Below are 25,691 nucleotides of genomic sequence, written 5' to 3'. Positions count from 1 at the left end.
TCAGTCTCGGTGAGAAAGGCGGACTATAAATGACATAAATAAAAAAATAAAAATAAAAAATAGTTTTAAAGGTGCTGTTGGGTTCTTTACTATTTTCCCATCTAAGTCCTTTGTAAGACACTGACCCTTCTACCTTCCATCTTGCTGCACTCTACATGAAATATCGTTTTTTTCCTCAGTTGTAATAACAATTAGATGTAGTATTTCAAAAGCCATCTAGATTTTCTGTTAAAATTTAACACAGTAGCATATTAAGAGTTTCTGTCCCAGAGTGTGAACAACAAGAACGTACCACTGGTACCTCTTGCCAAGTACAACATTCCTCCTGCCAGTTGAGGTCACCCCATTGTTTTGTGGGTTTTGGACTTTGAGTTAGCAGGAAATTTCTGGAGGGGAAAAACAACACAGTTGGCTGCTTTGCCTTTTAGGAACTTGATACGAGCCTGTTCTTTGCTTCTTTGGGCTTGTGGGGGTGGCTCCATTGCTCCTGTTCACCAGCCAGGCTATCAGGCAAGCTACCGATCTGACTGGAGATTGTGGGGAGAGAAGAGGAGGAAATAAGGACCGATATTTTTATTATATTTACTGATCAAACAAGGCAATATGTGCAGATCCCTGCCCTGAAATGCGTGGCCATGTCAATGGAGTGCAGGACAAACTCAACAGTCCAGATCCAAAGGTTGCATTATACCGTTGGGGGGAAAAGGATTGGCCTCTGCCCTGGAAAGGCCTGGCGGGGGATGTCAGGAGAGCAGGGGTCATTTCGTAGAAAAAGAGCTGCAGGAACTCATTAGCATAACTCATTAGCATATGCCACACTCCTTGATCGGGTCAAAATGGCTGGGGTTTGGCTGCTACCAGACTGGGGAGTGTTCTCCCACCTGGCAGTGGCCCGATGAGGGCCCTTTCGGTCCCAATCCAGGCCGAAACAGGCCCAAAATGGCTCAAAACAGCCATTTTGGGCAAGTTTTGGCCTGCATCAGGGCCAAAATGGTCAAGATCTGGTCAGCACTGGGCAGGGGAGGGGTCCTCTGCCAGGCACAAACCCAATTCTGACGGTTTGGGTCCTGGATCCTGGCCGAAACTGGCCCCAGATGGCCAAAAATGTCCATTTGGGCCCCATTTGGGCCCAGATCAGGGCCGAAACAGCCAGGACCAGGTAAGTGCCAGGCAGGGGAGGGTTCCCCCACCCGGCACTGACCCGATCCTGGCCATTCTGGCTCCGATCCCAGCGGGAATGGGGCCAAAATGGCCAAAAATGGCAATTTTGGGCCCGTTTCGGCCTGGATCAGGGCTGAAATGGCTGGGACTGGGTTGGTGCCAGGAGGGGAGGCTTCCTCCGCCCGGCACCAACCCAATCCTGGCTGTTTCGGCCCCAATCCCAGCAGAAAATGACCAAAAGTGGCCATTTTGGGCCTTTCAGGCCCAGATCAGAGCTGAAATGGCCTGGATCAGGTTGGAGCTGGGCGGGGGAACCCTCCCCTGCCTGGTACTGACTCAGTCCGGGCTGTTTTGGCCCTGATCCGGGCCCAAAAGGGCCCAAAAGTCTGAAAATGGCCCTTTTGGGCCAGGATTGGGGCCGAAACGACTGGGCCCAGGTTGCTGCCGGGTGGAGGGCGCTTCCCCCACCTGACACTGACCCGGCCCATTGGCCATTTTGGCCCTAATTGAGGCCTAAACGGCCCTAAAGTCAGATGGGTGGGGCTATGTGACCTGAGGAAACTGCCGGAACGGTGTTCCGGTGTGTTCTCCCTCGAAATGAGCCCTGCAGGAGAGCCCCCACTCTCCTGGCTTTCGGCAAATGATATAAAACCCGAATTATTCAAAAAGGCTTTTTACTCAGATAGGAGGTCTGTATTGTAGAGAGGGAAATCTCAGATGCTCTGCTAATGAGTTAGGAACCATAGACTTCACCACTGTGTTGTATTGGATTCCTGGTAAGTTTGTGAACTTGTATCTATTTACCCTATTGCATTGTTTATGGAAATGTTCTTGATATTGATTGTACTAATCTCACACTGTGTAATCCGCCTTGAGTCTCAGTGAGAAAGGCGGACTATAAATGACATAAATTTATTTAATTATTAAATGAACATGGGGGAAATTAGCATTTAGCATTATAATGTCTCCCCCAGTCCATGTGTGAAGCTAAGGGGCTGTAGGGCCCCCATTTCCTTCCTTTAAGCACAAGGACCTGTTTCCATCTCAAAGTGGCCAGAATGCTGGATGGAGTCCAAGCCCATTCCCTATGAGCCTGGGAGATCTGCAGTTTGCCAAGAAGCCGGAGCTCCACTCCTCCATTTATGTCTGTTATATATTTTTAGCTGTAATGAGATGAAGGGGCTGGCCCCAAACCAGGGAAAGAGCTGGCTGGCTGGCTTGCTCTCGGCTTGCCGATTAAATTTTGCCTTGAAAGGTTAGAGGCAGGCGATGAATGTAAAGCGATTACAGTCACCTTTTAAGAAAACAACCCGATCAAATGTTACTGCTGGGGAGAGTAGGGGACAACTTTGAGTACCACTCCACCCGGGGAGGGGGGTTTTGACATCAAAAGCTTTAATTTGTCTCGGCATTTCAGCGCTAGCTACCCAAGCAGAGCGCTGATGATTTCTTGCGAAGAAGGTGTGCAGCGAGGCGTCTTGGAGGGGCGGGAGACTTTAGGGCTGAGCAAATGTTTCCTATTTCATTTCTTTTCATACTTGTTTATATTCTTGTCAATGGTTTCGCTTCTTGGCTTTTTAGTTTGTTTCCCCCCTGTCCTTGGTTCCTTTGTGTTTGTGCATACACATCGTACATTTTTATATACAACATACATTATTTATGTATACAGTGTTCATCATTTAAGCATAAAATATACGTCTAATGTATAATCCTGATTTACAACCACAGTTAGCATTGAAAAGGTGTATATTTTATGGAGGGGGGCGGGATTGGAGCATCACGCTTTGTTTCATGCAAAGAGGGGGGGAAAGTAAAATCAAAATGGGGATGCTTTTTTCACCAATTCAGCAGGGATGAAAAATAAGAAAGCATCTCTGTGTTATAGCTCAGGTCTCTGGGAAGAGCTTGGCCTACAGGGGTGCTGTAATTATTTGGCTAAGGACATTCTCATTTCCATGAAGTAACATAGAAATGGGAATGTGAACAAAAACCAGCTCACTCATCCGAGGTCACTGTGCTTAAGGGGGTATTGCACCGTCTCCCGAATTTTTGAAAGCATAGAAACATTTGTTTGTGAATGAAAATTGGAGGCACACTGTAATCTTATACCTGAATGCTTTGCTTTTAGAGTGTGCAAGAATGATTCATTTACAGCGGAGCTTACTCCCAGTGTGTCTCTGCGTGACAATCTGTTCTGGGTATGGTCTTCTGCTTGGAAAGTATACACAGCCTGCAAAGAAAACTGTGCTTCTCATATGGGTTTTTGAGTGACATTTGGATCATGGTGGACTCCTATTTTTTTCCATATACGATTACCCTTCATTGTTTGTTTCTTCTTCCCAGAACGCAAGTGCTTTAATCTAACACCCACAACAGTTAAACTGGAAGCCATTAGCCTGTCAGCATCTAACATCAATGGATAGCATGACAGGGTCTTAAGATTTGGACCTGGAAAATCTGCTTTTTTCCTCTGTCATCTTTTAAATTTTGCCCGATGAAGAGCTCTGATGCGCTCTAAAGCCTGCACAAATGTTTTGTGTCATTTTGCTTGGCTTCAACAAAAGGTTTTATATGGATTTTGCTTTTTGTTCTAAATCTGGCACAAGGTAGGGCTCAGCTGGAAGGCCTCTTGTACAGCACAAATTTTGTAATGGCTAGTTTAGAAGCGCCTGAACATTACCAGTTTTTGAATTCTTATGCCGTAATGCTTAGGCATGCCCAGGGCTTTTTTCCTGGGAAAAGAGGTGGTGGAACTCGGTGGGTTGCCCTCGAAGAAAATGGTCACATGGCTGGTGGCCCCGCCCCCTGATCTCCAGACAGAGGGGAGTTCAGATTGCCCTCTGCGCTGCTCAGCGGCACGGAGGGCACTCTAAACTCCCCTCTGTCTGGAGATCAGGGGGCGGGGCCACCAGCCATGTGACCATTTTCAAGAGGTTCCGGAACTCTGTTCCACCACGTTCCTGATGAAAAAAAGCCCTGGGTATGCCAAACAGTTGGTGTCATATTTCAGAGACGCTGTTGTACAGGATATGATTCTGCCCAAATGCCAGAAGATCTTATCAGTGATAGACCTTGCCAGTTTCTGTTCTGCTCCAGATCTTCCCAATTTGCTCTCTTTTTGTTTTACAAAACAAAAAGAAAGATGAGGGACTGGGGGCTGAACTACAAGTGGAGATTTCTTCTGTGTTTATTTTAAAGGACACTTTTTTCTTTTGTAAATGCAACTCTCCACAATTGCTTTGATAAGATCAAGAACAGTCTGTGGGGGAGAGGGGGGAACATTAACCCTGCTCTTCCCTCACTGGAAAAAGCCATCCTGTTTTTAGTATTTCTACTCCTTCCCATCCATAGCAAGGATCATAGAATCATAGGGTTGGAAGGGACCTCCAGGGTCATCTAGTCCAACCCCCTGCACAATGCAGGAAATGCACAACTACCCCCCCCCCCCCACACACACACCCAGTGATCCCTGCTCCATGCCCATAAGATGGCAAAACACTGTCAGGATCCCCCGCCAAACTGGCCTGGGGAAAATTGCTTCCTGACCCCAAAGTGGCAATCAGCATTACCTTGGGTGTGTAGGAAGGGGCCACAAGAACTAAGCACTGATAACCCTTCCTGCCTTCCCTCTCATGATCTGCACAGGTTCACAGAATCAGCACTGCTGACATATGGCTATTTAGACTCTGCTTAAAATCCTCCAAAAAAGGAGAGCCCACCATCTCTGGAGAAAGCCTGTTCCACTGAGGGACCGCTCTGACTGTCAGGATGTTCTTTCTAATGTTTAGCTGAAAACTCTTTTGATTTAATTTTAACCCGTTGGTTCTGGTCCGACCTTCTGGGGCAGCGGAAAACGACTCTGCGCCAGCCTCTGTAGCAGCCGCTCAGGAGTTGCTTTTTCCAGAAAGAAAACAGCAGGGGTGGAAAGGGTTAATCTCACCCCTCCCCAGCTGTTCTCCTCCTCGATAAAGCAGTCTTGGAAGCTCTCCTTGTGAAAGACAACTGCCCTTGTTTAAAATTACGGCAGACAAAACAGTAGTTGAGCAAACTGATTTCTGCACCCATATTCCCGTTTTGTGCCCCTGCCTCCCTGCAACATCCTGGATTATGTATGGCCTTGCAAGCGGTTGTGACAGTCCATGACATTTCTTACTGGTACTGTCTGCCTCAGGGGGATCAGAGCAGAAGGAGGGAGGTCCCACTTTGACCATTTTTGTACCGGGACTCCGGCCGCTTACACCAGCTTACTTTGACCCCTATTTGCCTGCCAAACGTTCTGGTAAGATGAGGGGGGCGGCTTCTCCCCAAAGAGTTCCTGTGTGTTGCTCCTTCCCATTCCAGTCTCTGTGGGTCCATTCTGCCCCCCCCCCCCCGAGCTTTAACTCTCTTCCTCTGCAGTCATTTTTTTTTGCTTCCTGGGTGTTCTTGATGCATGTGGAAATTCTGGATGATCTATAGCTGCTTGTCTCCGCCTGTCAACTCATCCCACGAACCGGCTCATACACTTGCAGTTTTTGCACAAAGGGTTGCCAGCCTCCAGGTAGTGGCTGGAGATCTCCCGGAATTACAACTGGTCTCCAGGCCACAGAGATCAGTTCACCTGGAGAAAATGGCTACTTTTGGGGGTGGACTCTATGGAATGATGCCATGCCAAGTTCCTTTTCCTCCCCAAACCCCACTTTCTCCAGGTTTCTCCAGGTTTCACCCCCCCCCCCCCAAGATCTCCAGGAATTTCCCAACTTGGAGCTGGCAACCCTATTTGCATATGTATGACCCAGGCAGATTCTGTGCTTGCCAGTAATGTTCCTGGGCCGATACGCAGGAGAGGAACATTTTCACGGTGATCTTAGCTGCACGAGACCTGCGTTCTTTTGGGAGACTTTTGTGTGGCTATTCTTCATGTTTAAATTGAATTTGATTCAGTGATTTTTTTTTAAAAAGAGTTCATTAATTTCATTCTATCCCCAGGGCCCAACGATGGCCTGGGTTTGCAATTTAAACAAACAAGGAAGGGATGGCAAATTGGATCTCCTGTCCCTGCCTCCGAAACCCTTATTTTTTGTGCTTGAGTTATTTATGACTGTAATATTAACCATGTACAGCATTTCCCAATCAACTGAGTGTTCTCTGTGGACATCAGTCCTGTGCCAGCTGCAGCCTGCTGGATTGCGCAGTATGAATTCACTGTTTTTGGCTCTAAATGGGGGCCCAGACAGATTTTGAACCTTCTGCTTATGTTTAATATAAATCAGTGGGAAGTGTGTTTGGAAATGCCTGCTTGGATTTAATTAGGCTGCCCCACCTATTTCTTCTGCCCTCATTTCCCCTCAGATCCCTCCATCTCTGCAACCATGAGGGTTTTCCCACTTTTAAACATCTCTGTTAATTCTCTCATGGTTCTCCTTATGCCCCCAAACTCTCTGCTATGAGTGGCTTCCGTCAGATCTGTCCTCCATATTGACACTCTAGGAATTTCCCCATATGTCTGTGGTCTTTACCATGAAGATATGGAGAAATTCCTAGACTGTCACCCAGAAGTGCCATCACATCCTCTCCAAACTCCATCCTCTCCAGACACTGCCCTCAAAGCCTCCCAGCATTCGCTGTGACTGTGCTGGCAATCTAACGTTCAAATGCTCCTCCATTATTGTTTAACATCTATATGCGCCCCCTTGCCCAGTTGGTGCGAAGTTTCGGACTTGGGTGTCATCAATATGCAGATGACACCCAGTTGTATCTGATGATGGACAGCCGGCCCGTCTCAGCCCCAGATGTCCTGGAACATGCTTTTGCAGCTGTGACTGGTTGGTTGAAGCAGAGTCGGCTGAAACTGAACCCAACAAAGATGGAGGTCCTGTACTTGAGCCATGGGGGATTAGGTTCGGGACTCCAGCTCCCAGCACTCGATGGGGCACTGTTAGTGCCAGTTCCGAGGGTTAAGAGCCTGGGGGTGACCTTGGATGCCTCCCTGAAAATGGAGGCACAGGTCACAGCGGTTGTCAGGTCCTCTTTTTCCCATCTGCGGCAGACGAGGCAACTTGTCCCATACCTGTCAACCCGGGACTTAACTACAGTGATCCAGGCAACGGCCATCTCTAGGCTAGATTACTGTAACTTGCTGTACGCGGGGCTGCCCTTGAGCCTGACCCGGAGATTACAGCTGGTACAAAATGCAGCGGCGCATGTTATTATGAGAGTAACAAATAGGGCACATATAACACCGTTCTTACGCAAGCTACATTGGTTACCAATGGAGTACCAGATTAGATTCAAGGTTCTGGTATTGACCTATAAGGCCCTGTGCGGACTGGGACCAGTGTATCTACGGGACCGTCTCTCCCCATATATTCCCCAGAGGACACTCCGATCAGGGGACAAACAGCTGTTGGTGGTCCCTGGCCCCAAGGAGGCCCGTCTAGCCTCAACTAGAGCCAGGGCCTTTTCGGTCCTGGCTCCTACCTGGTGGAACGCTCTGTCTGCTGAAATCAGGGCCGGGCAGGACCTACTATCTTTTTGCCAAGACTGCAAGACAGAGTTGTTCCGCCAGGCATATTGCTGAGGCTGGGCCTCTGCCGGCCTGGAAAAAAGGGGTGTATAAAACCCTCCCTGTGAAGGCTGTCCACCATCCTGTTTTAAATGTGTTGTTTTTAATTAACATGAATTTTTAATTGTATTTTTAATATGTTGTTATCCGCCCTGAGCCCGCTTGCGGGGAGGGCGGAATACAAATTTGAAATAAATAAATAAATATCCAACTGCCCCCCCTCCCCAAAACTTCTCTTCTAAACATAGAAGACTGGCATACTGGGGAGAAAGCAAGGCTGGAACTTTCCTCTCTGAAGTATAGCATGCCTAACCTTAACTCTGTCTGCCCGGGGTTGCCAGGTCCCCTTACCCTCCTGGTGCGAGGTGCGGACCCGGCACTTACCTTCTGCCTTTCGTGCACACGCGCTTCTGGTGCTGGCATGATGACGTCACTTCTGGGAAGTGACGTCAACACGCCAGCCACAGGTGTGCTCCCATGCGTTGCATGGCGCTAACTCTGACCTGTTGGGGGCCAAAATTGGCCCCAGCAAAGTGTGGTCGGCGTGACAACATTACTTCAGGAAGTGACATCCTCACACCCCTCGGGAGCACGTGCACCACGCGTGTTCCCGGAGTGCCTGCCACTGGAGGGTGACCTCCAGGGGCTTGTTGCCTCCCACTAATTGCTGATGGATCGGCGGGCAGTGGGGCAAACACCCGGGAGGGAACCCTATGTCTGCCCCAACACCACACCTAATTCCCCAATGATTTTTAGGAAATCAGCATGACCTGCATTGTAAAGGCATGCCGTTGTAGCCCAGAGTCCTGTCCACTGAACTTCATCAGGGACCAGCGAGTCTGACCTCTCCCTCCGACACACACAGTGCATTGATTCCAGTATATCACTTACTATAGCATGCTAACGAATACCTAAACCAGGAATCCCCAACGTGGGGCTCCTGGGCGCCATGGTGCCTGCCCACACTTTTCCTGGCACCCACCAAGTCTTTTTAGAAAGTGGGCGGGGCCAGGTGGAGCTTTTGCCTGGCAGGGTTTCTGATTGGCCATTGGGAGTTGATTAGCTGTGCAGATTTTTTTTTAAAAAAACGTTGCTCTGGCAGCAGCTGCCACCACAGTACAAGGATCTTCACTGTGTGCCTGAGGGAAAACTACAGCAACCATTTTGTAGCTGGCTCCACCTCCTGCAGCAACCGTTTTGTGGCAGCCATTTTGTGACTGCGCCCACCACCCTGTGCCAAAATTCCAAAGGTGCCCATAGGCTCAAAAAGGGGGCCACTGGTCTAACCACACATTAGCCTGTTTCCAAGGTTGGCCTGAAACCAGATGTGTGCTGGGCGTTCTGTACATGTAATCTTCCTCAACAGGATAAGCAGCAGTTTGCCAGGGCTGTTTCAGATCAGGAAAATGCAACAGAGGGGGAATGAATGCTCAAGCCCCTTCTCATCCCAGGGTGTGCTCCCAATCTGAGCCAGGCCCTCATGCACCTGAGAATTAAGTTTTAAAATTGCTGAGAACCTAGAGGGGATGAGAAAAGGGTGTAACTTGTGGACTGACACTTGCATTCTCTTCCCTGTCTGAGATTTTTTGGTTTGTTTAAGATTTAAGAGTTGCTACCTGTTTTTCAGCATCTCTAGAAACTGGAATTTACAATTCCTCGGAGAAACAGTATAGCCTCTGAATGACCCATGATATTCCCAAGGCATACTCTGGCATTTTTGAAAATAATAGGTTTGGTTTGTTATTCCAAGATACTCACTCTGAGATACTAAGCTTGCAGTTGTTTCAACCGCTCTAAAGCCTTAGGGTGTGTGTGAATTGAATGCTCTGGGCCTCCTATTATCTGACGCTATCCTCTTTTTCCCTGTAGGGAAGAGGAGGCCTCCTATGAGATCATGCAGCTGGACTTTGAAATGGAAAACTTTACTAGCCAGTCAGTGACGCGGCGAATCATGTGGCACATAGATTATCGAGGCCGCAACCCACCACCTGACCTGGACAGGGCTGTGACGGAGTTGACGGTAATCCAAAGAGACATCCGCGCCATCCTTCCTTTGGCGATGGTGAGTGGAAGTTGGACACGGTTGTTTGTCGTTGACTATCTCACGTCCGTCCTAGAGCTGGTTCTCCAAACTCCACTGTTTGATCTAGTTCCCCTCATTCGGAGACAGTGTGGTGCAGTGGTTGGAGTAGGGCCTGGAAGAACCAGGTTCCAATCTCAATTCTGCCATGGAAGCTTCCTGGGTGAGCTTGGGCCTGTCACATTCTTTCAGGCTAACCTATCTTACTGGATGAAATGGAAGCGAGTTTCCGTTTCACTCTGAGTTTCCATTGCGGAGAAAAATGAGTAGTATAAATGGAGTAAATAAAAGTGTGTGTGTGTTGTGTGTGTGTGAGAGAAGTGACCTCAAGTCACACCTAATTTATTGCAGTCCCATCTCAGGGACTTTCAAGGCAAGGGAGGAGCAGAAGTGGTTTGCCAGTGCCTTCCTCTGCCAAGTCTTTCTTGGTGTTCTCCCATCCTAGTAAAGACCCTGCTTAGCTTCCGAGATCTGACAAGATCGGGCTGTATAGTTTTGCAGTTCTAGAGCTGGGTTTCTTAAAAGGCATCTAGTCCAATTACCATCTCATGAAATCCAAACTTAGAACATTTTCAACAGTCCAGCTTCTGCTCGAAGCCTCAAAGGGAGGGAAGAACCGCAACTTCCCTATAATTGGTTCCATTGCCAAACTGCTCTTACCGTTAGGAAGTTTCTCCCAATGCAGCTTAAAATTATATTTGCCTTTTTTGCTGCTGCATTGCTCTGCTGGCTTGTGTTCGGCTTGTGATTGACTGCAATCCCCAAATCCTTTTCACGCACACCATAGCCAGTCTGGGTATTCCCTGAACTCTGTACCTATGCATTTGATTCATTATGCCTAAATACAGGACTTTGCATTCGTCCCTGGTGAATTTCAGTTTGCTAGGTTGGAAGACTGGGCTGAAACTATCAAGGAGGTTTTTAATAATATTTCTACCCTCTAAAGTACTAGCTATCCCTCCCAGTTTTGTGTTGTCTATGAAATTGATAAGGATTGTCCTTCATTCAAGCAGCTGATAAAAATGGTGATGAGTGCCAGATTCAGGAGAGAGAGTCCTTGTGGTACCCCACTCAGGATTTCGCTCCAGACTGATGAAGTGCCCTTGATTATCACTTTAGATACTGGTTCTTCAGCCAGTTGTGAATCCATCTGATGGTGTATATCATCACAGCTGCACTTGTGTCCAAGAATCATTACTCTCTTTCCTTGGAATAATATCACTAACCAGGGCTTTTTTTCAGCAGGAACGCAGTGGAACAGATTTCTGGCACCTCTTAAAAATAGTCACATGGCCGGTGGCCCCGCCCCCTGATCTCCAGACAGAGGGGAGTTGAGATTGCCCTCCGCACTACTGAGTGGTGCGGAGGGCAATCTAAACTCCCCTCTGTCTGGAGATCAGGGGGCAGGGCCACTGGCCATTTTTGCCAAGGGCAATTTAAACTTTAAAAGACTCCCGCCTTGTTCCAGCTGACCCAAAGTAACGTCATTGTGCGGTCTTGAGTTCCACCACCTCTTTTCCCAGAAAAAAAGCCCTGTCACTGACCATGTATTGGCAGGAGGGGATCAGAGCTGCAAGGGATTTCCCTGCTGCAAAGAAAATGCCACGCCATCCTATACAGAGCGACACCTTTCTAAGTCCATTGAAATCAATTGGCTTAGAAGAGCGTAGGATCGCCGTGTTAAGCTGGTGGATGCATCCGACTTGGAGGCTTGATTTTTCAGTGCCCAAGCCATTAGGGACCCGTGAAATGAAGCTCTTTGAAACTCAGCCTGTGCAGATTGTGCTTGTTTTTTTGAAGCTTCTCAAGACGGTCTTTTGTCAGAATTGGAATCCACTCCCAACACCAGCAAAATAGCACCCCCCTGGAGCACATTTGGTAGTGTTACCATCATCACAGTGGTACAACAGGAGCACGTGATGCTAGTTTTTGGCTGTAGGCACGTGCAGAGCAGAAAGTCCAAATCCTACCCAGGATCAGGTCTGAGTTTGAGTTGGAAGGTCACACTCGCACCCAGCAGGGCCCAGAGAAGATGCCAGCAATGAGCTCTCTCAGGAGGTGTGGCCCAGAGCTCTTGGTTAGCAAGGAACTTGGCAGGGAGTCAGATCAAAGAGATTCAAGACACAGGTTGGCGGAAGGCAGCAGGTGGGCGGAGAGGGTGAAGGAGAAGCAGGCAGAACTGCTTAGAACAAGCTTGGAGAGCCATGTAAGCAAAAGGCCAAGTCTGGATGTTGCCCAGGCAATACCCCCAAGCTGACCCAGATACATTGGCAGGCAGGCCGAAGGACAATAATGTTGCTTCCTTATCCACTCTGTAACTCTGAGCACCTGATTCCAAATTTCTTTGCTTGCCACACGCAGAATACTGTATTGGTACAGAACTAGAAAAATAGGGCTAGAAAAGGCTGAATTGGAGGGGGGCTGTAATGCTGTATTTCTTTTAGAGGATGTCTGCCCTCCCCCCCCCCACCAGTTTCCAAATCCTCCTTACCCAAACTACCTGAACAACTTCTTTCACTGGAAACCTGATGAAAAGTCCAAATGGATTTTTAGCAATTCCCTCCTTGTTTCTCGCCAGACCCTTCTGCCTGGATCTCCTTTTCTCCTTTCTCAGAATTTGCTCTTCTCAGAGCTGATGGGTTCTGGTCGGAGAGCTACTCAAGTGTTATTCAGCCTTTGTACATCGGATTGAAAATTGGGTCCCAATGTTGAACTTTATCATCATTGCTGCTTTCTCTTCTTCCTCCTCTTCTTCCTTGTTGTATTGGAAGATAGAGCAGATCATGATGGGAAGTATTACGGAGCCCCTAATTCTTGGTTCTTTTTTCAGTTTTGACCCTGACCAGAACAGTCCGGATGAGCCTGATCTCATCAGATCTCAGAAGCTAAGCAGGGTCCACCTTGGTTAGTAATTGGATGGGAGACCTCCCACAAAGGCCAGGGTTGCCGAGGCAGGCAATAGCAAACTACCTCTGATAATCCCTTGCCATGAAAACCCCGCCAGGAGGTGCCATAAGTCAGCTATGACTCGAGGGCACCACACACATTTCAGTTTTACTTCAAGAGCATGATGGGATTTGTAGTTTCCCTGAAAAGACAGTGAAAGTGTAAGACTATTGCTACAGATGGGCATGCAGAGATGCTCACACACCAGCAGTTTGCAGAATGCTGCCTGTGGATGCAAACAAGCATCTCAAAAGAGACCTGCAGCAGTGAGCTGATGTGAAGATAGTGGGATTAGAGGTTAGAAAATGTAGTATAACGTGATCTTCGTTTTGACCCTCAGGATACGGAGATCATCAACACAGCCATCCTGACGGGTCGAACGGTGGCCATCCCAGTGAAGGTCATCGCCATCGAGATGACTGGCGGCATCATGGATGTTTCAGCCGATGTGGAGTGCAAGTCTAGCAATGAAGATATCATCAAGGTGGGTGAAGGAGCCCAAGACGGAGGAGGAGGGGGTTGGAAGCAGCAGCAGTTTCAACGTGTATAGCTTGGTGCCTGGGAGAGCTGGCTAGCCAAAAATGAATTTAAGGGCAGCCCTGCTAGACTGGAGCTTTGTTCTTGCTAGCCCAGCATCCTGTTTCCCTCAGAGGGCAGCCGGATCCTTCCTTGGTTAGATGTCCCCAGATAGATTCAGGGGTGTGCTGCCTCGGCACGTGGAGGCTCTTCAGGGGTACCACATGGAAAGGGGGTTAAATAAAACCCACATTAGTTTTAAAGAGGGTGAGATCTCACAAGACTATCTTACAAGTTACGGGGCGCCATTTTGGCTACACTGGTGGCGAGCCAAAGCAAAGAGGCAGCCACGGGTAACACAACCAGACAAGAAAGGGACCCCCCCCCCCGCCCCCTGTGGAATGATTCCTCCGTGCAGTCACACCGTACTTAATTGCATATAAATTGAAATTTAAAGTGCAAAGTGCAAGAAGTATGTGCAGCACAAGAAGTGAGATTAACATACAATAAAAATACACAATAAATGACCATAGATGCAACATCCAAGATACAATACAAAATTCACACAGTCCCCAAGAAGCTGGGCTTCAAAATCGATGCTCAGTATCTACAGCCTTTGTCTTTCTGTTCTTTATTCCACAGGTCAGCAATACGTACGCCTGTCAAGACACTCCTGTTCATCAGGTAAGTGAGCAAGTCCCAGGACTCTCTTGACTCTCCTGGACTGGACACCTGCATTATGGAAAGGAAGGAAAAGCATTTATTTTGCATATAAGCTACTGAGGACTTGTTCACTTACCTGATAACCAGAAGCGTCTCGATAGGAGTACATATTGCTGACCTGTGGAATAAAGAACAGAAAGACAAAGGCTATAGATACTGACCATTGTTTTTGAAGCCCAGCTTCTTGGGGACTGTATGAATTTGGTATTGTATCTTTGATGTCACATCTATGATCATTTATTATATTTATCGTATACTAGCCGTAGAAAACCTAAGAATGCTGGGCTTCCCACAGCGGCAGCTTCCTCTGGAGGGTTGGGTGGGCTCGCCCAGCTGTCCTGCAGCAGCGACGCCCTCTGGAGGGGTGGGCGGGCTCGCCTGCCGGTTTTGTGTTAGTGGCTTCTTCTGGGGGGATGGGCGGGCTTGCCCAGCAGTCCCACAGCAGTGGCTCCCTCTGGAAGCCGCACTGGCCAGGACACACTTTTTATCCTTGTGCTCCTGCATCGGTGCACCGGGATAAATGTGCGTCGTCGGGAACACGGTTTCCCTTTTATATAGAAAGATTAATCTCACTTCTTGTACTGCGCATATTTATTGTACTTTGCACTTTAAATTTTGCACTGGTGGAAACCCAAAAGGGTGGCCACAGTCTCATGGAATAGACTTGCAAGATCTTACCACTCTGTTTTATTGAATCTCTTCTTTTTATCTTTATGATTTTTCTGCAGACCTTGGGGTTTCTCCCCCCACCCCCTGCCAATATACTTTGAACAACATTGGCCCTAGTCCATGGGGATGACCCCATTGCGAATTTTTTGGTCTTCCCGGAAGTGGAGGGACATAATTATCTGTTAGGTATCTGATACTGCCTCTGAACATGGTGGTAGCCTTCTAAGCCTATGGATTTGTCTGAGCTTTTAGAAATGCTGTCTAAGGCCTGGCTCCCGTATGCAGCAAAGCTGATTTAATGTATTTAAGATATTTATATCCCATCTTCCTCCCTGTCCAGGAGATCCAAGGCAGCTGTTGGGGGGTGGGAGGGTACTAAGATAATAGAAGAGATTGTATTGCTTTGACCATGGTTTGGGATGCTGCCCAATGTTGAAAAATCCCTGCAACTAGAAAACTGGCACAGTGAGTCCAGAGAGGGGAGTAGCTTTCTCCCTGTTTTTTAAAAAAAGATTTCTATTTGCGTGGCTTCTTTTTAATGTAGGGTAGCATCCAAAAGGGGAATAACCTGTCAATATGCAAGCAATTCCTTCTGTTGCAGGCATAGACTTTTTGGTCCAGTTATGCCGAGGGATGGGGGAACCTCTTCCCACCCCATCTAATTTGTCATGGGTCCAGGAGCTGTTGAGAGACAGTGTTGTGTAGTGGTGCTGCTCAGCTGGCAGCACCTTGTGGCAGTGAACTCTTCCCGATAAAAGCAATTCTGTACGACAGCTGTTGACAGCCCCATAAAATCTTTATGTCTCATTTTTATCCTTCAGTGAGCTCAGGAGTGGCATGTATGGGCCTCACCTGTATTTTATCTTCATAAGAACCCTGCAAGGTAGACTAGGCATGGGAGAGGGTGGAAATTGGCACAAAGTCCCTTGATGAGCTTTATTGGCTAAATGGGGCTTTGACTCCAGTTCTGTCTACTCCTAGGTGGGCCACATTGACCGAAGGGCCAGGTTTGGGAGGCCCGCTTAGTGTCATGTGGGCCAGTACCATTTCTTCTTGCCTTAACAGGGCCGGGTGCACGGGGGCAGGGAACCCCAAAGCTGGCTAGAGCAGAGCATTGGGCGCCATTTTTACAGGTGCCCTCGGCCCTGGCACAGTCGTGGTTTTTGTCCCGGTCAGATTGCACAAGCGAGGCCTCTGAGCACAACACATGGATGGCTCAGGTGGGCAAAGCAGCCAACTCATTTCTCCCCCCCCCTCCCCAAGTTCAAATCCATCCCCTGCTGTCCGGATTAAGCCTCGGCTTGATTTACCACAGCAGTTCTGTACGAGTCCTGCAGCCGTCTGCTGCTTCCCGTCGGGCTGTAAGATGCTTTGATGGGCTGGGGTATGACTTCCCTGCTTGTAAATCCTCGTGGGTTGCAGTTTCCCTGAATCCAGGGGAGGATCTGAGCAGGCCCAGGCATGCAAGCAGGGAAGAATGATGTCGCCCGGTAGTTGTGGTCCCCTCACCTTCTGTTTTCCATTAAGTCCCTCTCGCTCCCCCTCCTTCCGCCACTGCATGAGTTATGTCGCGCTACCGAGAGGTGTGTTGGCAAGCTCTCCTGCTTACCTGGAGAGATGTGGGTGGGGGAGGGCAATTGCTCTGTCAGGACTATAAACCTGCGCCGTCTATCAGGCAAGCCGCTATCTGTTACTGTAAATAATTCAGCATTAAGGAGAGCAGTGGAGTTGTGAGCAGCTGTCTCTGCGCTCCCCGGGTGTGTACAGCAGAGCGGGGCATAAACAACCGAAGTGGCTCTATCGATCTCCAGGCCCGAGGGACGCCAGGAACAAGCCTCCGGCACCACGAGTCACGTGAGGAGCGAGATGCAGAGGCTGCGAGCTGGTATTGCTGTACTGGAACGGACAGCTTTTCAGCTGCTACCACACAAGCGAAGCCCACGTCAGCTGTTTTTTTGGTCCAGTTATGCCGAGGGATGGGGGAACCTCTTCCCACCGCATCTAATTTGTCATGGGTCCAGGAGCTGTTGAGAGACAGTGTTGTGTAGTGGTTAGCGTGTCAGACTAGAAAACTTAATAGTAGTAGTAGAAGTAGAAGTAGTAGTAGTAGTAGTAGTAGTAGTAGTAGTAGTAGTAGTAGTAGTAATAATAATGGCATTTGATTTATATACCGCCCTTCAGGACAATTTAACGCCCACTCAGAGTAGTTTACAAAGTATGTTGTTATTATCCCCACAACAAAACACCCTGTGAGGTGGGTGGGGCTGAGAGAGCTCTGAGAGAGCTGTGACTGACCCAAGGTCACCCAGCTGGCTTCAAGTGGAGGAGCGGAGAATCAAACCCAGCTCTCCAGATTAGAGTCCTGCGCTGTTAACCAGTACACCAAACTGGCTCTCCTGGCCATGTCGACCCTAGCTAGCCATGTCAAACACAAACCTGGGTTCAAATTCCTGTTCATGAAACTTACTGGGGAGCCGTAGGCCAGTCACATGCACAGTCTCTTCCTCGGTCTAGCCTACTGCGCAAGAGTATTGTGAGGCTGAAACTGAGGGGGAAACATAGAGGTGTAATTACAAGCCAGTATTTTGTACCAGTGATGTCTAGTGGTTAGAATATAGGACTAGGAGACTGCGGCTCAAATCTCCCTCTGTTATGAATTCACTTGAGTGACTTTGGGCTTATCTCTCTCTCTCTGACTCTGATTTACCCTGCAGGATTGATGTGCTGGTAAAACTGGGGAGGGAGAAGGGAAATAATTTATACCATGTTGTGCTTTTTGGAGGAATGGTAGAATAAAAATGTAGGGAGAGAGAGAGAGAGAGATAAATGCAAGATATAAATAATTTAAAAAACCCCATGCATCAAAATCTCTTCAGGCTTGCCTTCTGCCGTTTCTCTTCAGTGGGCCCCTCTCCCTCTTACCTTAAATTGCCCCAGTAAAATTCTTCAAGCGCACAAGATCTGTACACACCCTTGGTTCTTTCCCAACCCAACTTCCTCTTGTGTGCATGAATAGATATTCCCTAAAGTGTGGCTACAGTCGAGCGTGGCCGTTCGGAAGCCCCTTCCCTGATAGTATTTGAATGGACACTCTGTGTTATTATCTGGCCCTGAAAGGCTGGCAGAGTCAGCCCCCTGGCTTGTCTCTGCAGGTTTGCTTATTAGCCTAGAGGATGTGAACGATGGCATGTCGTCTTTATTTTGATGGACGACACAATATCCAGAGATGCATTTCGGGCCTCATTTTTATTCCGATGCGGAGCTGAGATTGCCTTCCCAGACATGCTGAGCTTGTGTCTCTCGTCTGTTGAAGCCCAGCTTAAGTAGCCCTGTGGGAATCAAGGGAAATAGACCCTAGCCATGTCGAACACAAACACACACGCACACAGAGAAAACATTCCTGTGTCCTCTCAAATTAAAGTTGCTAGCAAACTCTTGTTAAACTAGGTCTTTTTTTTTTTTTTTGGCCAGGTTTGTAGCTGGGGATGGTGATGGTTCAGGAATTTTGGACCCACTTTGGAATTGTACGAAGCTGGTGTACAAAATGGGACCCCAAAGTCCAAAAGAGCTGGCGCATGCCTGATGATATGGTTGGGCCTTAGCATCTGTACTCCAGAGCTCATGGGCTTTGTGTGGGTAGTGATGGGCAGAAATTTGTCCTGTGGCCCAATTCCTATGTCTGGCTAGGAGGAATCTGTGGGGTATCAGATGCAGGGCTTTTTTCAGCTGGAATGCTGTGGAACGGAGTTCCGGAACCTCTTGAAAATGGTCACATGGCTGGTGGCCCCGCCCCCTGACCTCCAGACAGAGGGGAGTTGAGAGTGGCGCTGAGTGGCCGCTGAGTGGTGTGGAGGGCAATCTCAGCTCCCCTCTGTCTGGAGATCAGGGGGCGGGGCCACCAGCCATGTGACCATTTTCTTCGAGGGCAACCCGCTGAGTTCCACCACCTCTTTTCCCAGAAAAAAAGCCCTGATCGGGTGACTCCTCCCATCTCTCTAAAAGTTTCTGAGGAACAAGCCCCATTTTCAGTGTGCAATCTGACTTCATATATTGGCTGAGGTGTAGGCTCATTATGGATTGGTGCTGTGTCTTCATTTGAAACTAGCATCCCTGGGTTGCTTTGAACCTCGGTACCCAAAAAAGTACTTATATACCGCTTTTCTATTTACTCTCTGTTGGGGCTAATAGCAGCCGGAACTGGGAGGGGAGGTTGGATATTATCAGTCAGGGAAACTGTCTAGGAGGAAATAATTACCTCCCTGCTTCCTTAGCCACCCTGATTCATGTTTATTTATTTATTCATTTATACCCTACCTTCCAGTAAGTTAATTTATTTAATGTACATTAATTATACCTCATCCCCCCCACAGTGCCGCACCAGAGCAGTTTACATCATTCGCCTCTTCTCCGTTTTATCTTCTCCACAACCTTGCAAGGTAGATTAGTCTGAGAGTGTATGTTTGGCCCAAGATCACCCAGCAAGTACTTGTGGCACAGTGGGCATTAAAACCTGAGTTTCCCAGCTCCTTATCTGACATTCTAACCAATATACAACACTGCCCCCATGATTTTTTATACTACATTACCCATTGAAAATTCCAGGTATGGATCCTCACTGGCACATACTGTTTGGCTGTGAGCCAAGACATCGAACAATTAGGAGACCTTCTCCTCTGCGATACAGATCACTTCTGCCTTTACCTTTTCTCCTCCACCCTACTTCATCACTGATAGAAACTCTGTGCTGTCCTGAGGCGTAGGTGAAACACTTCTCTCTTGCTTCTTCCAGGAATGAGGCCTCACTCTTCAATTTCCGAGGCTCGGAGATAACATACCTAGCAAACGCCTCTAACGGTGCATTTTTTAAAAACTGTATATGCCACCACCAAAGGGAAGGGCTGTGGCTCACAGGTAGAGCATCTGCTCTGCGTACAGAAGGTCTCCGGTTCAATCCTCAGCATCTCCAGCTAAAAAGACCAGGTTGTAGATTATGTGAAAGAACGCTACATGAGACGCCAGAGGGCTGCTGCCTACCTTACAAGGTGGTTGTAAAGATTGCGGACAATCAATCTGATGTAGGGGTTATCGTTTCAAACTAGGATCTGGGAGATCCAGATTCAAATCTCTACTCTGCCATGGAATATCATTGGGTGACCTTGGGCCAGGAACTGAACTACCTCATAAGGTTGTTGTTGTAAGGATATGATAACATGAGAAGGATGTCATAATTATCTTGGGATCCTCAGTGGGGGGAAAGCAGGGCATAAATATCTTGATAAATAAAAACAAAGTCTCCCCTGAAGGCCTTTCCAAACAAGTGTTAGCTGCTGGATTTGTACACCCGTCTCTTCCTCTGTTTTTTACCAGAAGGACCCAAGGCAGTTTATAACCACACACTGTGAAATCGCAATTCAGGAACAAACAGCAACTACCCAGAACATTTTTTTAAAGTATTTATTTATTTTTACACGCAAAATACATAAAACAAAAATATATGCCTTGCTAACAAACAACCTACAAGGTCGTAAAAGAAGCACACCTGTGACCGGGTTAGCAGCCTCTGCAGTAAAAGCAGAATAGGAAATATTGAGATGCCATGAAATATGCTAAAATGCAAGGGAAAAAATGACAGGAAATAAGCAATCATTAATCGTTAAAGGTGTGCGTAAAAGCAATAGAACAATTGGTTAAAACAACAACAAAACCTCACGTTTGTCCCCCGTGTTGCTGGTGAAGGGAGAATTGTTTTGACCTGGTGCTTAAACTTTGAACGATCGGGCAACTGAACTCTTATACTTTTAGGATAGTCTTCCCCAGGGACGAACCTATTTATTCAGTTAAAACATTTTTAAGTCTGCCTTTCTTTCCTGCAATTGGGAACCATGTGGGCCTTTTGACTTTGTTTCTGGATGTTGTTCCTGTTGTCTCTTTATTTGCATGTTACTCTCCCCCCAATGGGATCGTAGCATCATTCTCCCCCTCTTTATTGCGTCTTCGGAACACCCAACCTGTGAGGTATGGTAGGTTGAGAGAGCGCAACGGGTCCAAGGTCACAGAGAAGCTAAATGGAAATTAGGATATCCCAATCACACTACAACGTTTGTGAAATCTGGTCTTAACTCTATTTTTTTTTAAATTATTATTATAATAAATTTATTCCACATTAACTTAAAACATAACCATACAAAACCCATTCCACATAAACATAATCATACAAAACCCAAAATATAACAATTCCTAAGGAGTTCCATACATCTAGAAATTCAATAGTTCTTGACAATGAATGTTAGAAGAAACAATATCTTTTTCCTGTAAAAATTGCACAATAGGAAACCATATTGCTTGGAAATTTTTTCGATAGGCTTCCAAATTCTGAATGCCTGTAGAGCAATCCACTTTACCCAATATCTCTATTTTTGACACATCCAAAAGGCCCAAAAAACAGGAGAAGGAAGGCCTGCAAAGATTGCGATTGACTTTTCAGTGACAACTCATGAGAACCCTGGGCCACAAGCGCATTGGAAGTGCTGCAATTCACCTTAACTCATGTTGCATTCTTCATAGGAAACTACTTTCTGTTGAAAAGAGTCCAGTAGCACTTTTAAGACTAACCAGCTTTACTGTAGCATAAGCTTTCTGATGAAGAGAGCTGTGATTCTCGAAAGCTTATGCTGCAGTAAAGTTGGTTAGTCTTAAAGGTGCTACTGGACTCTTTTCTATTTTGCTACTACAGACTAACACGGCTAACTCCTCTGGATCTACTTTCTGTTGAGTTAGACCTTTCATCTGTCATGGTCGATATTGTCTCCCAGGGCCTTTCACATCACCTCCTACCTGATCTTTTTAACTGGAGATGCTCAGGATTGAACCTGGGACCTTGTGCGTGCCAAGCAGATACTCTGCCACTGAGCCACGGCCCCTCCTTCTTTATTGACATGCTCAGTCTAGGATCTGTTAATCAACACTGTCTTCCCTTACCATATCTTCTCCCTCCCCCCACTTCTGCAGGTGTCTAGCAGCTGTGACTACGTCTTTGTGAGTGGCAAGGAGTCCAGGGGTTCCATGAACGCAGGGGTCTCCTTCAGCTACGATCACCTCAGCGCCCTCCTGGAAATGACCGTCTGGGTCCCCAAGCTTCCCCTTCACATTGAGCTTTCTGACTCACGGCTCAGCCAAGTGAAGGGCTGGCGGGTTCCCATCCTGCCTGACCGGAGGTAGGCAAGTGGGTCGGCAGTGTGTGGGGGGGGCAAGGAGGGGGGAGGGATTGGAATAAGGAATAATTCTTTTCCGCTGCTGAAGATTTATGAATCAGTGAACTTCTAAGGGAATAAGAGGAAAGGAGGGATCGCAATCTGCCTGAGCTGTTTGAGACAGAGGCACAGTGAGGTCTAAAAGCTATGCCAGGCTCTTTCTGAAAAGGCAGCCTCGACCATATTCGTAACGAGTCCAGTAGCACCTTTAAGATGAACCAACTTTATTGTAGCATAAGCTTTCGAGAGCCACAGCTCTCTTCGTCAGATGCATCTAACGAAGAGACCTGTGGTTCTTGAAAGCTTATGCTACAGTAAAGTTGGTTAGTCTTAAAGGTGGTACTGGACTCTTTGCTATTTTGCTACTACAGACTAACATGGCTTACTCCTCTGGATCTCAACCATATTCATATACCATGAGAGCCATTTTATGCAAGTCCATTGAGAAGTAAGTCCCATGTTGTTCAATGGGGCTCATGCTCAGGAAGGTGTCCATAGGACATGCACATTTTTGTTGATTAAATATAATAATGACTGCGCTTATATACCTCTCTTCTAGACCGATTAGTGCCCTTCTCAGATTGGTGAACAGTCCATGTCAGAGCCAAGCTACAAGTGACGAATGACACTTGCCTGGCAAGTGAACAGACTCACGGGTATTGCTCCCTGTTCACTTGCCATTCACTTGCTCAAGTGGAGCGCAAGTGAATGGCAAGTGAACAGGGAGGAATACACGTGAGTCTGTTCACTTGCCAGGCAAGTGTCATTCGTCACTTGTAGCTTGGCTCTTAGTGTTATCCCCACCATACAGCTGGGGCTGAGAGGAGTGGCTTACCCAAGGCCACCAACTGAGCTCGTGGCAGTAGTGGGATTCGAACCAGTAGAGTGCTGATTCACAGCCTAATCACTTAACCACTGTGCTACAGCAGCGTCTTGTCCCAGTTAAAAAATGGGCCCTTGGCCTTTCTGTGAATGGAGCTGCAGAATTGGTCGTCTCCTTCCTTTTCTTCCCAAGAAACAACCAACACCAAGTGATGCTCGGTGCTTAAACTGCCGCACGCCATCCTTGGTCTCCTCAAGCTGGTCTGGAGGGGCTGGAGATGTGCCGGTAGCAGGCAGCGGAGGGTCTCATCGTGGGCACCAGTCAGCACTGGGTAGAGAGCAGGAGATGGAGATCACTCCCCACGTCTGTTGTGACAAAGACAGCCATAGATTGAGGATGCGGCAAGGACCACTTTCAGAATAAAGAGTTTGGAACTTCTTGTTTGAATGGGTGAGGACAATCTGTGCTCCTGTCTCCGCACAGAGGCCTTTCTCATTTATTTCAATAAGATCCCCCCCAGCCTCCCCACCATGCCCGAGGTATTGATGAGTAAACCTTTCAAATATGGAGATCGTGACTGGACTACATTTCCCTCAATTTATGCATCCGACCCTGATTCCGGTAAAGGATCAATCTTTATCTTCTCAGATAATGGTTGGTTCGGGTGCCAAAAATAGAACATGTACTCCATAGCTCTCGATGTTGCACATATGCAAATGTATGCAAATTTAATTGGCCTAAATGCTGCCCATTCATTATTTGAGATTTCAGTAACTGAGCGTTGGGCTGATACTAGCTGCTGCGACCCAGGGCCCCCATATGTCAAGGGCTGCCTCTCCTGGTAGGAGTCCATGCAGTAGCTCTGCCCAGCCATTTAGTAATTCCTGCTAGTGCCAGGATACAAACATCAGCTGCCCATTTATAAGCTTTTTGGGTAGCTACTCTAATCATGTGAGACAGTGTTCCAGAAGACATTAGACGATCTATGCATTTTTGGAGGAGATGTAAGACTCAACCTTTGAGAGTGGTTTTTAACTCTCTGTCTATGAAGGGTAACTGGACTTTTAAAAAAAAATTGTTATTGCTGGCTGTTTTAATGCTTAATTTTTTATTCCCGTTACTTGCCTTGGGTCTCAGTTTCCTGGGAGAAAAGCAGGTTTCATAAATGTTTTAAACAGTAATATAAATCTCCATCACTGGCTAGACAAGAACTGGGGTTCATAGCAAGGGAACTGCACGGCATGATCTGGCCTGTGACCCAATTCTGTTGACTCCCTCGACTGCCCACAGGACAATACGGGAGAGCGATGATGATGAAGAGGAAGAAGAACGACGGCAGAGCCGGGGCTGCACCCTGCAGTACCAGCATGCCACCCTGCAAGTGTTCACCCAGTTCCACACCACCTCCTCCGAGGGCACAGACCAGGTGGTCACTATGCTCGGCCCCGAGTGGATGGTAGAGGTCACAGACCTGGTGAGCGACTTCATGAGGATAGAAGATCCCCGGGTGGCCCACATCGTAGACAGCAACACACTAGCTGGCCGAGAGCCTGGTACCACCTTGTTCAAGGTAAAAGCCAAACCAGTACCCTGCAATGCCAACTGCATTTCTTCTGCATCTGTTCTCTCAGATGGGGGAGAAGGAGCTTAAGCTAGACAAAGCACTAAATATGAACTTCTTTGACTGCAAATTCCTTTGATTTGGAGTTTTTCCTGGGTGCTTGTCATGTGCTCTTAAGACAGCATTGTACTGCGATGTCAGTAGCGATGCAAAGCCATTCTGCGCATGATCAGAGGTCCTCTTATTATTGTTTTACACATTCCAAGGTTGAAAATCTGCCCTAAAAAGGGGTGCCTTGTTGATGGAAAGTAGGGGTGTGCATAATGGAAAAAATTGCTGAAAATACACCTGGAAATCGCTGTTTTGTTTTTTTAAAGTAGCTTCCGGAATGGTGACCCGAATCCGGGAAACTAAATTGTAACAAGTTCCTCCCACCAAAAAGTTTATGTGTTTTGTGTCATATTGTACCTTGCAGCAGCAGCAGCAAGAAGGCAGGCACTGGACTCGCCTTGCAGGGCAGCATCTTGTTTTCCTGTACAGCACCAATCAGATCCCAAAGGGAGAGAGCTCTTACGTTATTAATTATCTTACGTTTTTAATTAACTCTCCTGGTGGGAAGGGGGAATGAGCAATGCTCATGAGTGCGTCTCCCACCTGCCCCATTGCTGCCCAGGAAATGACATTGTCTCCCTCCTTGCTAATCAGGTCCCTGCAAGGGGAGACCTCTCCCCTCCCCTCCTATCAGTGTTTGGAAGGCTGCAATTTGAAAGACGCTTCCCTGGGAGTAAGCACTATTGAATAACATGGGACTTACATCTGAATACGCCTGCTGGGTGCCGCTCGGTTTGTTTTGCAGCAGTCTGTCTCCCCCCAAATCAGGGCACTTGGGGGGTGATGCTCTGTTCAATCAATCAAACTTGTTAAAATCCCGGAAGACTTCAATCATATGCTGCAATCATATGCTGCAATTCAATCATATGCTGTACTTCCCTGGGAGTAAGTCCAAGGAGACATGAACCGAAGATGATAATTTATTGGCACTATAGAATAGGAAAAAAGGGAATATAAAGCAGGATTGTTAATGATGTCACCCCCTCCTCACTTTCCCCTAGCCAGCCAGTTTTTCATCATGTGCGCCTAGCAATATGTGCCTTCTTCAAGTCTGTTGTTGTGTGTTTATGAAGTGTAACTGAGGGAAAACTAGGTGGGGTGATGGTTTAGAGGGAGGACGGTGTTCTGTGTGATTTTGGTGCCGTTCAATGCAAAAACAGCTGCCCCAAAGAGCCTGGAAGCCCACATTGCAAAGAGCAGGGCTGAAACACATGATAATGAAAAAAAACAAACGGATAGATCCGAGCCAGGAGCACCCCCAGCTGGAAAAAAACCAGTAATGGTGCATAGTTGGCTCAGAACCCCTG

General features: G+C 47.5%; 1 protein-coding gene across 1 annotated transcript in view; it reads left to right on the top strand.

Moving 5' to 3' along the window:
• TMEM132E (transmembrane protein 132E) overlaps window positions 1–25,691 on the top strand; it is a 190,017-nt gene that overhangs the window by 152,540 nt on the left and 11,786 nt on the right. The window contains exons 4-7 of the mRNA XM_055001429.1: window positions 9,575–9,767; window positions 13,072–13,215; window positions 21,648–21,853; window positions 24,003–24,282. Of these exons, the coding sequence (XP_054857404.1) occupies window positions 9,575–9,767; window positions 13,072–13,215; window positions 21,648–21,853; window positions 24,003–24,282 (823 nt within the window). The remainder of the gene's footprint in view (window positions 1–9,574; window positions 9,768–13,071; window positions 13,216–21,647; window positions 21,854–24,002; window positions 24,283–25,691) is intronic.

The sequence above is a fragment of the Eublepharis macularius genome, chromosome 17 (genome assembly GCF_028583425.1).
Source record: "Eublepharis macularius isolate TG4126 chromosome 17, MPM_Emac_v1.0, whole genome shotgun sequence".
Classification (NCBI taxonomy): Eukaryota; Metazoa; Chordata; class Lepidosauria; order Squamata; family Eublepharidae; genus Eublepharis; species Eublepharis macularius.
This window is presented reverse-complemented; position numbering and strand designations above follow the sequence as displayed.